Raw genomic sequence first — 12,645 nt, 5'->3', positions numbered from 1 at the left:
ATATGACTCAATGATTCATGGTTTCTCTGCCTTTTTTTGCTTGCTGTCACGGGCCAAACTAGAAGCTCTAAAGGGCCGGATTTGGCCAACGGGCCTTGAGTTTGACACATGTAAAGTAAAGTATTTCCAAGCAGATATAAACAATATTCTGATTTGATTGCATGATAAAATACAATTTATTAAAGGTCCAAAAACATTCAAGCTGTGATAAGTAGTTATTGGAATTTGTAAACAACCAAAACTATTAGATCTAACCTTTAAAAAAAATTATTAAAAGTGCATTATAAGTTACATTTAATAATTTCTACATTAACTGCTTAATGATTTTTAGTTTCTATTATAATCTGAGTAACATTTAGTTCTACTCAAAATAAATACAACAGCTCAACATCTTTATTTGAGAAGGACAAATAATCCAATCAGACCTGCATGAGTACACAGTCTCTCCCTCTTTGAAGACACGTCCACACTGCTGGGAGAAGGAGCTGCCCTGCTTGAGCTTATCCAGGGCCTGCTGAGGATCCTCTCCGAACAGAAAACACTCCAGAGGGTGAAGGAGGCAGCTCTGCATGCGCTCCTCTTCCTCCTGAGGGCTCCACTCCTTCCGGCAGAAGGTCTGCAGCACCTCCTCCTTCAGGTAGTGGAGTAGCTCCGTCCTGGTGTCTGCAGCCCCCTGCCATGTCTGCACAACAACAAAAAAGAACATCAACTAATTAGTCCCCACTGGATGTGTAGTGAATCAATGCCATATTTATTGTTAGCTCTGCCTAAATGGTTAATATTTTCACTGGTGTTTATTAGGGGTGAGTACTGGCATGGGTGTTGCAATACGATACGTATCACAATTCAATATTATCCCGATATCACAATATATTGCAATATTCTACCCAGTTAATATCAAAATTAAACAGAGATGCGGCTGTTTCTCTGCTAACACCTCGGCATGATGTCTTGCTAGGTGAGCTCGTAAGTTAGTCGTGTTCCCACAAAGTTTCATGGGAGTGAGGCAAATCTTGCAGACGGCGTTGTCCTTATCAAGCTCGTTTTTACTCCCTTTAAGTTGGAAGCCAAAGTACTTCCAAACATCAGCTTTGTACTGTGGAGGAGTTATTTTGTTAGACATGTTGTTTGGGATTTGAGCCAGTCCGCTTCTGCCACTGTGACTGCCTCTACTACAGAAATGTCTCTGTGTCACACAGCAAAGTGGCTCTACGGTGTCATCTACCGGGGTGGAGGTGTGGAAGTAGCACAATTTTCAAGGTTTTCATGTAGGAAAAGGAGCTGGTCAACATGCCCACAGTAGTTAGGCTGCTCCGCTGAGACAATGTCTCCAGCAGTAGAAAAAATTATTGATCAAATATCAGAAAACAAAAAAACAATTATAAAATGTAATTGATTTTAAAAAATATTTAAAAATCAGTTTAAAATCACAATATATGGTAAAACTGATTTTATTTTTCACACCCCTAGTGTTTATTTGTTTGTTTGTCTGTTAGCAGCATGACGTCAAAAGCAGCTAACGGATTTTGAAAATATTTTATCCAAAGATAGACTTTACACCATGGAAGATTCCATTATATTTTGGAGGGGATCAAAATAATGATTTTGGATCAGTTCTAAAAATTAAGAAAAAATATCCCTCATCCTTAGTGAAATTTGAAAAATTAATATCTTGATCTGACTCAATTACACTGAGGTGATGTTTCAATTTCCCCACTAAGTTCCAACCGGATAGGAAAAATGGAAAAAAAAAAAAAATGGGGCTGCCTGTACATTTGTACCTATTGTATCATAATTCATGTGTAAATAAATATTACAATTATTTAAACTAAAGCAGTGCTTCTTTACCTGGGTTTGAGCGAACCCCATTTGAGTCAAGAAGACACACATTAGACATGTCTTATAGAACCTAAATTTCCATGATCAACTAGTTTATTAAAAGATAAATTAAGATAGCAATGTAAAATTTTATTTTTAAAGGATAATATAGAAAAATTCAAAATGAAACTAAAAGTGTTTTTTCTTAAAGCACAAACAAAAAAAAAAACAAAAAAACACCAATTTATTTAATTCAAAATAAAGAAAATTCTCAGGCTCTAAGTATAGATGTAGCATAGATATATATATATGATTGGTCGGCTATGATGTGATGATGATGTGGTCATTTCATTTTTTGTAGTTTCTCAATATTAAATTAAATTTTATTAAAAATAAAAAAAAAATAACAGTTGGGTGTAGAAATGTAATGAATTACTTAAATTATTTTAAAACATACAAGTAAAATAAGTAATTTATAAATATACTAAAAAAAGTACACATAAAAGCAACTAATTACAGTAAATACTTGTATTCCGTTACTTCCATCTCTGATCAGTACTGTGTATAATCAAGCAGGTATAAGAATAAAAGTTTTGACCAAAAAGCTTGGCAGACCGAATGTTGTCCATGTTTTACCTAATTATATTATTTATTTATTTTTAAATTTACAGTACGTACTGAGGTACTGAATGGGAAAAATAATAATAATGAAAATTCCCAAAGAATCAGCACGGAAGGAAAACATGTTGATGAAAACACGTCCTGACACCAGAGTCACATTCGCATGTTAACTATTTATTTTACATATTTACTTTGGAAGCGCGACACAAGTCTTTGGAAGTTTCTACAGAGACATTTGGCCCATTTATCGTAACCAACAACCGAGCTAGCTTGAGCCGTTAGCTTGGTAACAAAGCTATTCTGTCATCGCGCACGCACACCATTCACCGAAATAAACACGACATACTTTAGCGTTTCGTCTCTGAGAGCCAAAACCCACTGTCAGTCCGAATAGTAGTCTGAAAAACATACCTTGCTGAGCTCCAGTCCGTCTGGATATTTTTCACCCTCCGCCATCTTCCATTTGCCGTAAAGGCGATGGTGTTGCGAGGAGACGGTCCTCCGCCAAACCCCGTGGTGACGTAAAACAGGTGATTTAATGGTTGCCAGAGGTAATCTTTTGGATTATCAACAATTTTGCACCAAACATAAATTTACACCCTTGAGATCAGACTTAATTACTCTTCAAAAAGCACTTCCTCATCAATTTGTATTCTTAATAAACAAATTTAAAAAAATAAATTAAAAAAAACACTGGCACTGTGGCACACCACACAATAATTGACCACAATATGGCCCCAAAAATGTAACGACTTTATAAGAAATTGCTTGACTGTTGATATATTCCCAGGTAGACAAAACAAAAAATGTCATTCTTCAAAAATTTGATAAAAATGTGATTGATAAACTAAGAACAAATATGTATCTAAAATGTATACCCCCATAATGAAAGATACACATTTTGAAATTATGAAGAGTTTTTATACGTCAAAAGAATTACATAGATTACGATTTAATATTAAAAGCATCCACATTTTGTGAAATTAACATTGAAACTACAGACCATATGTTTTTTTTTTTTTTTATTGTTGTTGCTTTCATGTGATGTAATACAGATTTGCTGGCATAGTATTCATAAAAATATTCCATTATTTCCAGCATTATCTAGAAATGACATAACTTTTGGTGTGATTTTGAAAAATAAAAATGAGGAACTCTGTTGTAAAATAATTTTATATCTAGCCAATTTCTTTATCCACAACAATAGATTATCCCTCAAATGTATTGTTTTCTTAAATCAACTTAAATGACTTAACACACTCATAACCGTAGGTGGTGCTAAAGATCTATAAATATTTGCCAAAATGGGTCCTCACACACAGTTAAAATGTCTATATATTTAAACATATACTTCTCTTCTGTATGGGATTGACTGATTGTTAGTTGTGGATAATTGTTATATTAATTAAACAAGAATGGGTTCCTTGGCGACCTTTCTAACGTGAGTTAACTCCTTCCCACAGATATATGCCGTAAATAAATAAATCATATGCCATAAATAAATAAATAAATCACTTAATACCTGAATATATGTTCCAGAAATAAATGATTAAATAAATCACTCAATACCTACAGTAAATATATGTTACATTAATAATTAAACAAGTCATCCAATACCTAAATATATGTTCCAGAAATAAATCACTCAATATCTAAACATATGTTCTATAAATAAATGAAAATATAAATCACTCGCATTAAATCACTCAATACCTAAATATATGTTCCATAAATAAATGAATAAAGACATCACTCAATACCTGAATATATTTTCCATAAATAAATTAATAAATACATACTCGATACCTAAATATATGTTCCATAAATAATTGAATAAATCAATAAATCAATACCTGAATATATGTTCCATAAATAAACTATGAAATAAATCACTCAATACCTAAATATATGTTCCATAAACAAATAAATAAATACTCAATACCTAAACATATATTCCATAAACAAATACTCAATACTTAAATATATGTTCCATAAATAACTGAATAAATAAATCAATCAATGCCTGAATATATGTTCCATAAATAAATTATTAAATAAATAAATCACTCAATACCTAAATATGTTCCATAAATAAATAAATAAATACTCAATACCAAAATGTATGTCCCATAAATAAATTATCAAATAAATCGCTCAATAACTAAATAGTGTCAGAACTTTTTGAAAAGGGGCAAAAATGGGACAAAAGAAGTTCCAAAATGACCAAAGGAACTAAGGAAAAAGGACTTAAAAGTTTCCCCATTTTAAGGTTTTCTCGAGGAATAATAATAAAATTGAAGACATAAAGAGCCACACGTTGAGTATAACTGACTTAATAACAGCTTCAACATGGTGTCCTCTGATAATGTAATGGACTGGTCTGGACAGAAAAAGCCAGAGCTGAATTTTTGTCCCAGTCTATTCCTGGTGCATGGTGACCATGTTGTTTATTACTCACAACTACAAAAGTTCTGCTGAATCCAGCTCATTTATCCTCAGTTTCTCCCCCTCCTCTCTAAAGTAATATCACATGATGCCTTGACTATTTTGTCATATGACGCTGATGAGAGGACTGATTCTGCTGCAAAGAGGGAACACTGGCCCTTCCTCTTTTAACATCAGAGCTGCTCTACCATCAGGGATGAGATGCTGCATTGGGCACTAACTGGGTTTACTTGTAGCTGCTACTGGTAATGGTAATGTGCAGGATGGGGGGAGTGCGAGGACTTCTACCTGTAGTCTCTGCTTGTTTACTGGGTGAGTTTGAACCTCTTTAGTAACAACTGCAGGACCAGGAACAGGTTAATGTTTTAGTTTTTAACTAAATGTTGAAACACTTTCAAAATATATTTGTGTTGTAGTTTTTTAAGGCTTTATTTGTGGTTTCAGCACTTCTACACTTGCCTTTATACATTCTTCATTTGCAGCATTGACGTTGCACATGACATTCCTGTGCACTGCCTTTCCATGACACAGTCTAATAACAATCATTTCAATTGTGTTATGTTGTCACAAATGCTCCTTTGTCATTATTGTGTCTATCTGCAAAGGTGAGCAGAAAAAAAACAACATTTCACTTTTATTTTTAAGGCACTTTTGAAATGCTGAGACTGAGGCAGAGCAATCACATGATCCTGTGGAATAATTGCATTTCATGAGGAGGATGGCTCCCATTCAAGAAAGCACTTGCACACACGGATTATGTGATTACGTCCACAATGTGCTCTCTGTTTTGCTGATGTGCTTATATACCTGCTTCCTCTACCTTTAAAAAAAAAAACTGTCCAGTATAATATTAGGATGGTGTGTTTATTATAAGGCCCATCATTTTTTTTTTTTTGTGAAGACTTTATTGTGTTCATTTTTAGGACATGGAGGGTATTTCATTTTTTTTTTTTTCCTCCATTCATCAATTTTTCCAAATTAAATTACCTGAAAACTTGTTTTCTTGTTCAAAGAGACATTGTGGAGCGATCCTTTTCGTTTGGTTGTTATTTTCCTGCTTTTGCATCAACTCTTTTGCAATTACAGAATTTTGCTGTTATCATACAGTATACTGTCATTCAACTCTCCTAACGGTTTTAATGGTTCTGTTTGTGACTTAAAAATAAAGCCGTTAATAAGATTGATATTTGTTGTTTGGCCAATTAAATAAAAATAATTGGACCACTAAAGGTTTTTTGGCAGTGATCAACCCTTTCCTTATAAATTACTTTTGATAAACTCTAATTTTTAATATAAGTGATACTTTCTTCCGTTGTGTGGAAGGAAATGTTAATGTATTTATTTATTCATCTCAAACCAGCACGAATGTGACTTATTATTGTTATGAAATAAGACGTGCTACTGCCAGTGTTTTACTAGTAATTCAGCACATTTTAACGTCTTTTTGCAAACAACAATGCATTTTCTTATACAAAGAAATGCTGTAAGTATCCTTAAAATTATTTAGCTGAGTAATTAAGTATTCGTTCTTGTCAGAAGCTGACAGTAAGTGCTACACTAAGGTACTGCATAAAATGCAGAGTGGTGGTGTTTCCTTTGATGTTCTTCACTATTAATCATTCTGGTGTAGTTTGTGTGTTTCCAAGGTATTTTTTGTTATGTTTTTGTCTTGCAGGTTTGGTTCTGAGCCAAACCACACTCACCCCTGTTGTGATGAACACCACTGTCATCACAAATGTGACCAGTGTGACTCCAACACCCGTGATTTTTAGCAGTACAACCCCAGGCTGCTTTGCTTTTAATGTTTCTACTTGTGAGGCCTGTGCACCGGGATCCCGATACGACAACAGTGAGTCAATCACTGTAATCTGACTAAAGCAGGGCCATTGCTTAGTGAATTTTAGATAATGACGATAAAAATATGGGTTGCCGAATGTAAAAACTCGGACACTTTTTTATAGCCGATATATTTTGAATATTTAGCTCACCTTTCTTTCATTTGAGACAGAAATTCATGTAAAACAGCATATTCTATATCATTGTTAAAAACGTGAAAATATGAAAAACTGATCTAAATGCAAATGTTAAATCGAAATGTAAATGTTAAATCTAAATGTGAATCAGTTGCCAAGTGTAAAGCTAAATGTTTAGAAATTATGCAAAGTACGCAGGTCAGCGCTCATAAACTTGAGAGTTGCAATGACTGGTAAACAGGCTGAACATTAGCCGAGGGAAAGTGTGGACAACTGCCCTCAGACAGTTTAGCAGACATAGATTCGCTGATAGTACCAGCATGTTGTATGTCAACTCACTTTTGCCAGTGATGAAGAAACCGAGGATGCAGAAGACCTTGAAGGGTGGGATGTGTGGAGTGTGGGTGGGGCCTCATTATCGACAGGCGCTGACCTGCCCATTTTGTATAATTTCTAAACATTTAGCTTTAGGTGACCAATTTAACATTTAGATTTACATTTAACATTTAGATTTACATTTAACATTTAGATTTAACATTTAGATTTTGTATTTAGATTTAACATTTACATTTAAACTTTACATTTAGACTTTACATTTAGATTTAACATTGAGACATTACATTTAGATTTTAATTTTACAATTAGATTTAACATTTAGACATTACATTTAGATTTTAATTTTACAATTAGATTTAACATTTATATTTAACTTTTACACTTAGATCTAACATTTACATTTAGATTTATTTTTCATGTTTACATATTTTTAACAATGATATAGAACATGCTGTCTTACATGAATTGCTCATTTAGATACAAATTTAACATTTACATTTATTTTTCCCTCCTTCTCTAACCTGTGCCCAGACACACTGCTGTGCACATGTTGCCCCAATCCCGGGCTGTGTCTATTTCCTGGGGCCTGCCTGCCCTGTGACAGGGGCTTTTATCAACCTCTGATTGGACAGCAGCGCTGTCTACCCTGCAGTCAGGGCTTCTACACCAAGTATGTGCATAATGTCCCAATGTTTGGTTTTTCTTTAACAAGCATCCTAAATCTGCGATTTATCACACTTATTTTTCAGTTTCACTGGAAGCCCTTTATGTCAACCATGCCCTGCAGGGTCCTTCAACAACAACACGGGTAGAGACAGTTGTACAAGTTGTTCACCAGGTGTGTGTGTTTTCATTTATAACTCAATATGTGTTCATTATTATTATTATTATGTTTTGTGCTATATATGCACATTCATATGCAAATATTTATTGGTTTTGTGAGTGTGTGTGTGCGTAGAAATAGAAATTTTCATTGTACGTTTTTGTGCAATGTCAACAAAGATTCATTCATTCTGAATGAGGCATTTCATGAAAAGAGATGGATTTTTTTCTTTTTTTACTGAGTTAAAATTAAAACGCATTATTTTGATCATATGCCGTGATCGGAGAGTCACTGGTTCGAATCTCACCTTGGCCATTACTGTGAGATGTCGAGCACATAATAACTAATGTAAACTAACTAATGTAACGTAACACAGGGGGTGGAGCTCTTAATTGTAATGTAACAAGGGGCGGAGCTATTAATTATAACATAACACAAGGGGCAGAGCTATTATTTGTAATGTAACACAGAGGGCGGACCTAATAACTGTAACTTAACACAAGGGGTGGAGCTATGAACTGTAACGTAACAGAACACGTGGAGCTAATTACTGTAATGTAACAAAAGGGGCGGAGCTAATTATTGTAACATAACACAAGGAGCGGAGCTATTAATTGCAAGGTAACACAAGGGGCGAAGCTATTAACTGTAACCTAACATAGGAGGCGGAGCTATTAATTGTAACATAACACAAGGGGTGGATCTAACAACTGTAACGTAACACAAGGAGTAGAGCAAAATATTTAAACGAAACACAAGGGGTGGAGCTAATAACTGTAATGTAACACAAAGGGCGGAACTAATAACTGTAACATAATACAGGGTGCGGAGCTATCAATTGTAACGTAACACACGGGATGGAGCTATTAACTGTAACGTAACACAAGGGGTGTCAACTGATGACCCGAGAGCCACATGGCCCTCAGGTTAATGCTGCACAGCCCCCCAAACAAAACTACTCCAAGAACACACAAATAATGTGTTTTTACCAGATTATCTGCTGTATTAAACATTATATGCATGTTTATCCTATATTCTCTTTTTGTAACTTTTTCTTTCTGATTTTTTCAGGATTCCATTCGTCCCAGCAGAGTGCTACTTCTTGTTCACCATGTTCTGTTGGACGTTTTTGCAAGTAGGTCGCACTTTTAAGATAGTGGGCGATATCTTTGTTTATTTTTCAGTAACCAGGGTCCAAAAATAAGAGTGGAAATTTGAGCTTGTTTTGAAAAAATCCAATAATTTAACATCCCATGCTTCTTTCATCTCATGGTTATGTTTGTCAACAACACGACTGTGTCCACAAACGCAACACACACATACAATTAGTGTATTAAATTTGATTTAGACGTTAGGGGCTCTTTTTTAAACTCTAATAGAATTTCATGTCGGTTGAAAACTGTTACAAAAAGAAGAACGAGAAGAGACGATTCCTGAGCCCTTCTACTATGCTGAACCAACATATTAAATCTATCTAATATGACTGTGTAATAAGTGAGACGTTGATAAATTGAGGATGAAATCAGGGAGACAACAGACCTCAGATTTAAACTCAGCCATTTTGAAGATTTTGTATCTTGTGCAAATGTAAGATTGAGGTCTGCTGTTCTGTCTGTGCTTGCCTGAAGAAATCCACCTGAAGGCTCAGTGATTGCTGCTACATTAATAATAATAATAATAATAATAATAATAATGCAGGGGTGCACCCCGAACAGTCATATATTATATTATATAGATATACTGGATATATTATATATATTAATATTATCATTATTGTTACTATTGTAATAAACATACCAAATATGATCAATTATTTTATAATTACACAACTTCTAATGTTTTTCAAAGGTTTTCTATACTATGTATTTCATGCTTTCTTTTAAAGCTCATCTGGCTGCTCCGAGTGTCAAACATGTCCTACTGGAACAGAAGCGCTGCAGGCAGCTGCTAAAGACTGCACTCCATGTCGCCCAGGTAATACAAGTTTGCAATGAGACCTCTGAATGATTACCCATCAAACTGTGTCCTTAAGTGTTTGTTTTGTTTTTAAACAGGCATGCATAAGGCCCCTCATCAGACCACGTGTCAGATCTGTAGCAGTGGCTTCTACCAGATCCACTGGGGACAGGAAAACTGTGATTTATGCCCGGAAAATCACTACTGCCCAGTGAGTGCTGCACAAACAGAGCCAGGGTTGGGGTCAATTACAGTTTTCAATTAAAATTACCTCTTCAATTATCCATGTTCACTTACAATTCAATTGAAATTGTGGTGACTGGTATTATTTGAAATTACAATTGCAATTACAATCATTATTTTTCCCCTAAAAGTACATTATAATTACATTCTCAATTACTAAAATTCAATTATAAATAATCACATTTATTGAGCCTTTAATAAATAACCCCATAAAACATAGCCTTCCTCTTGTGTTAGCTTTCTGTTAGCAACTCTTATGATAACAAGTCAGTTTTGACCCATGTCTGAAATCAGCTGTAAAATACACTAAAAAATATTATTTATTATCTAATTTGTTTCATATCTCTTAGTTACCTTGTTAGGATTCCTAATCAAGGAAAATATTGGTATTAATATTTCTGTTGTGGCCGTCTGAGCATTTTTTCTGTCAGTATACCCCTCAATGTCATTTTTTTTTTTTTTTTTAAATGATAAAATGATTCTCAAGAAAAACTGACTTGTTTTGGAAAACTTGATGAACATATGTGTAAGACATAGAACCGGTTCCCCAGTTTTGAGTTTAATGAAATTGTAAATTACAGTTTTTTTTTTATATATTGAATTTCCATGCCAATTACAATATCAGTTATCTGAACTCAATTACAAATCTATTACGATTCCAACAGCAATAGATTTTTTTTCAATTACAATTACATCCTAATTGTAATTATTTATCAATTACGTGATTACAGAAATAAATGACCCCAACCCTGAACAGCGCTAATGCTAATGAACATAGTGAGAGCAGAGTGTGTTTCTGCAGCTTCAGTGACAGTGTATTATTCTCTCAGAGCCCAGATGTGAACCCCATCCAGTGTCCCAGTGATGCTTTCTGTCCGATGGGCAGCATGGCCCCCGGGTACTGCATGGAGACGTTCTTCCGTAAAGCAGGGGACACTTGTGAATTGGCTCCTGTTACCATTGCGTTTTTAGTCGTCGGTGGAGGGGGTGAGTGAAACTTTTGCCCTGTTTTTTAATTTATTGAATGTGTATGTCTATGAAATACAAGAATGTTGCAAACAATGTTTCTTCTCAAAGTATAGAGCTGAGGAAGTGCAATAAGATCTAACATGTTTATTGTCATCAAAGATGTTGTGGAAGTATTAATGTGTATCAGCCTTGTGTAAGTATATAATATTCATTGATGTATGTAAAGTTGAAAATGTCAGGAACATAAGTTTTGAAAACTGAATGAAAAATGGGCGTGGGAGATAATCAATGCTACTTCATTCAACTCCCTTTCGAGCAGTCTGATTAGTTATCTCCAATATTTATGTTCATACATATCATGTATATACTTTTTCTGTTTGTATTAAATTGCTCAAAATAAATATAAATAAAGTGCGAGGAGGCAGGAAATGATGTTAAAACACTGAAAGGACATAATCTAAAATCAGATTGAACCCATGGTGTCTCCAATGTTATCTATCTTTTGCAGTGGCTTTACTCTTCATCGTTTTACTGGTTGTGCGTCGACGGAGAGATCCAGACGCTGAGCTGGCGAGTGCTAGAGCTCCTCTTTTACGCAAAGTGAGACCTCAGGGTCGAAACTATGGGCTGCCCTGTGACGCAGAGCCTGTCTACGCTGGCTGGTGAACCATCAAAGACTAAAGAACTGCCAATGATCCTACAATACATGCAATCTAGCAGAAGTTTCATATTTGTATGAGCAGTGGTGGCTTTTTGAACATATAATTGTTTGACTTGAAGAAAGCTGTTCCTTTTGTATATTGGTTTATTGGATTCTGAAAAGCGTGTTATAACACATGGAAAAACAACGAGATGCATGTCTCAATGTGGTGGGAACCTGTTACACTTTTATTCCTGAGGTAATGGATTCACTTTGCATTCATACTGTATGTTAGTGGACTGCTGTGTGTGACCAGTTTCTTTGTGAACTTCTCGTGCTATTTTTTAAAAATGTTTTTGTTCTATTGTAAGTAATGTTTTTTTTGTAGTTTTGTTGATATATTTGGGCAATGGTTGGTTTTCTTGTGCTTTTAAGGGGGGCACATGTAAAGGAAAATAGACAGATCATTGTATTTTCTAATGGTTTTGTAATTAATGCAACAATTTTTGACAACCTCTCTCAATGTCCCAAAAACAAGCATGAATAGCCCTATTTGTATTACTTTACTGAGGCAATATTAAAAAAAAAAATCACATTTCTCATATTTCTCCGTCTGCACAATAACATCCTTTACGATCCTTGGCCTGATTTTAAAAATACTTCAAACTCTCGTTCTTTCACCATTTTAGATCATTGTAGGTTTTTTCTAAATTTCATAAATAACAAAATACAGCTTACATGTATTAAAGCTTTGATAAAAACGTTATGCACCAAACAACATTGGTGTTTCACAACAGATACATTTGTACCAGAAAGAAACT

At 34.5% G+C, this 12,645-nt stretch overlaps 2 protein-coding genes across 4 annotated transcripts in view; one reads left to right on the top strand and one right to left on the bottom strand.

Moving 5' to 3' along the window:
* The window catches only part of ubr1 (ubiquitin protein ligase E3 component n-recognin 1), a 29,899-nt gene extending 26,938 nt beyond the window's left edge, over positions 1–2,961 (bottom strand). Inside the window, 2 exon segments of the mRNA XM_028437184.1 lie at positions 426–682; positions 2,851–2,961. Coding sequence (XP_028292985.1) covers positions 426–682; positions 2,851–2,895 — 302 coding nt within the window. The 5' untranslated portion in view covers positions 2,896–2,961.
* A 2,055-nt stretch (positions 2,962–5,016) lies between these two features.
* On the top strand, positions 5,017–12,367 carry LOC114456641 (tumor necrosis factor receptor superfamily member 9). Of its 3 annotated transcripts, none has more exons than XM_028438538.1 (9): positions 5,017–5,196; positions 6,560–6,733; positions 7,725–7,863; positions 7,943–8,031; positions 9,088–9,151; positions 9,902–9,990; positions 10,071–10,183; positions 11,046–11,202; positions 11,693–12,367. In XM_028438538.1, the coding sequence occupies exons 1-9, from the start codon at positions 5,133–5,135 to the stop codon at positions 11,848–11,850; spliced, it is 1,047 nt and encodes a 348-aa protein (XP_028294339.1). In that variant the 5' UTR covers positions 5,017–5,132; the 3' UTR covers positions 11,851–12,367. The 3 variants fall into 3 exon arrangements, with proteins under 3 accessions (XP_028294339.1, XP_028294340.1, XP_028294338.1); XM_028438539.1 differs by lacking the exon at positions 5,017–5,196 and adding an exon at positions 6,193–6,367; XM_028438537.1 differs by lacking the exon at positions 5,017–5,196 and having other exon boundaries at positions 6,387–6,733.
* Positions 12,368–12,645: the final 278 nt, after the last annotated feature.

Source organism: Gouania willdenowi, chromosome 22 (assembly GCF_900634775.1).
Source record: "Gouania willdenowi chromosome 22, fGouWil2.1, whole genome shotgun sequence".
Lineage (NCBI taxonomy): Eukaryota > Metazoa > Chordata > Actinopteri > Blenniiformes > Gobiesocidae > Gouania > Gouania willdenowi.
Note: the sequence above shows the minus strand (reverse complement) of the source record. Positions and strands in the feature narration are given on the sequence as shown.

Bases quoted from the DNA above. Each gene is read 5' to 3' on its own strand.
- LOC114456641 (XM_028438537.1), top strand. From the start codon at position 6,484: ATGTTCTTCACTATTAATCATTCTGGTGTAGTTTGTGTGTTTCCAAGG. The intron at 9,991-10,070 runs GTAATACAAGTT...GTTTTTAAACAG, and splicing joins CTGCACTCCATGTCGCCCAG to GCATGCATAAGGCCCCTCAT. The intron at 10,184-11,045 runs GTGAGTGCTGCA...TTATTCTCTCAG, and splicing joins CGGAAAATCACTACTGCCCA to AGCCCAGATGTGAACCCCAT.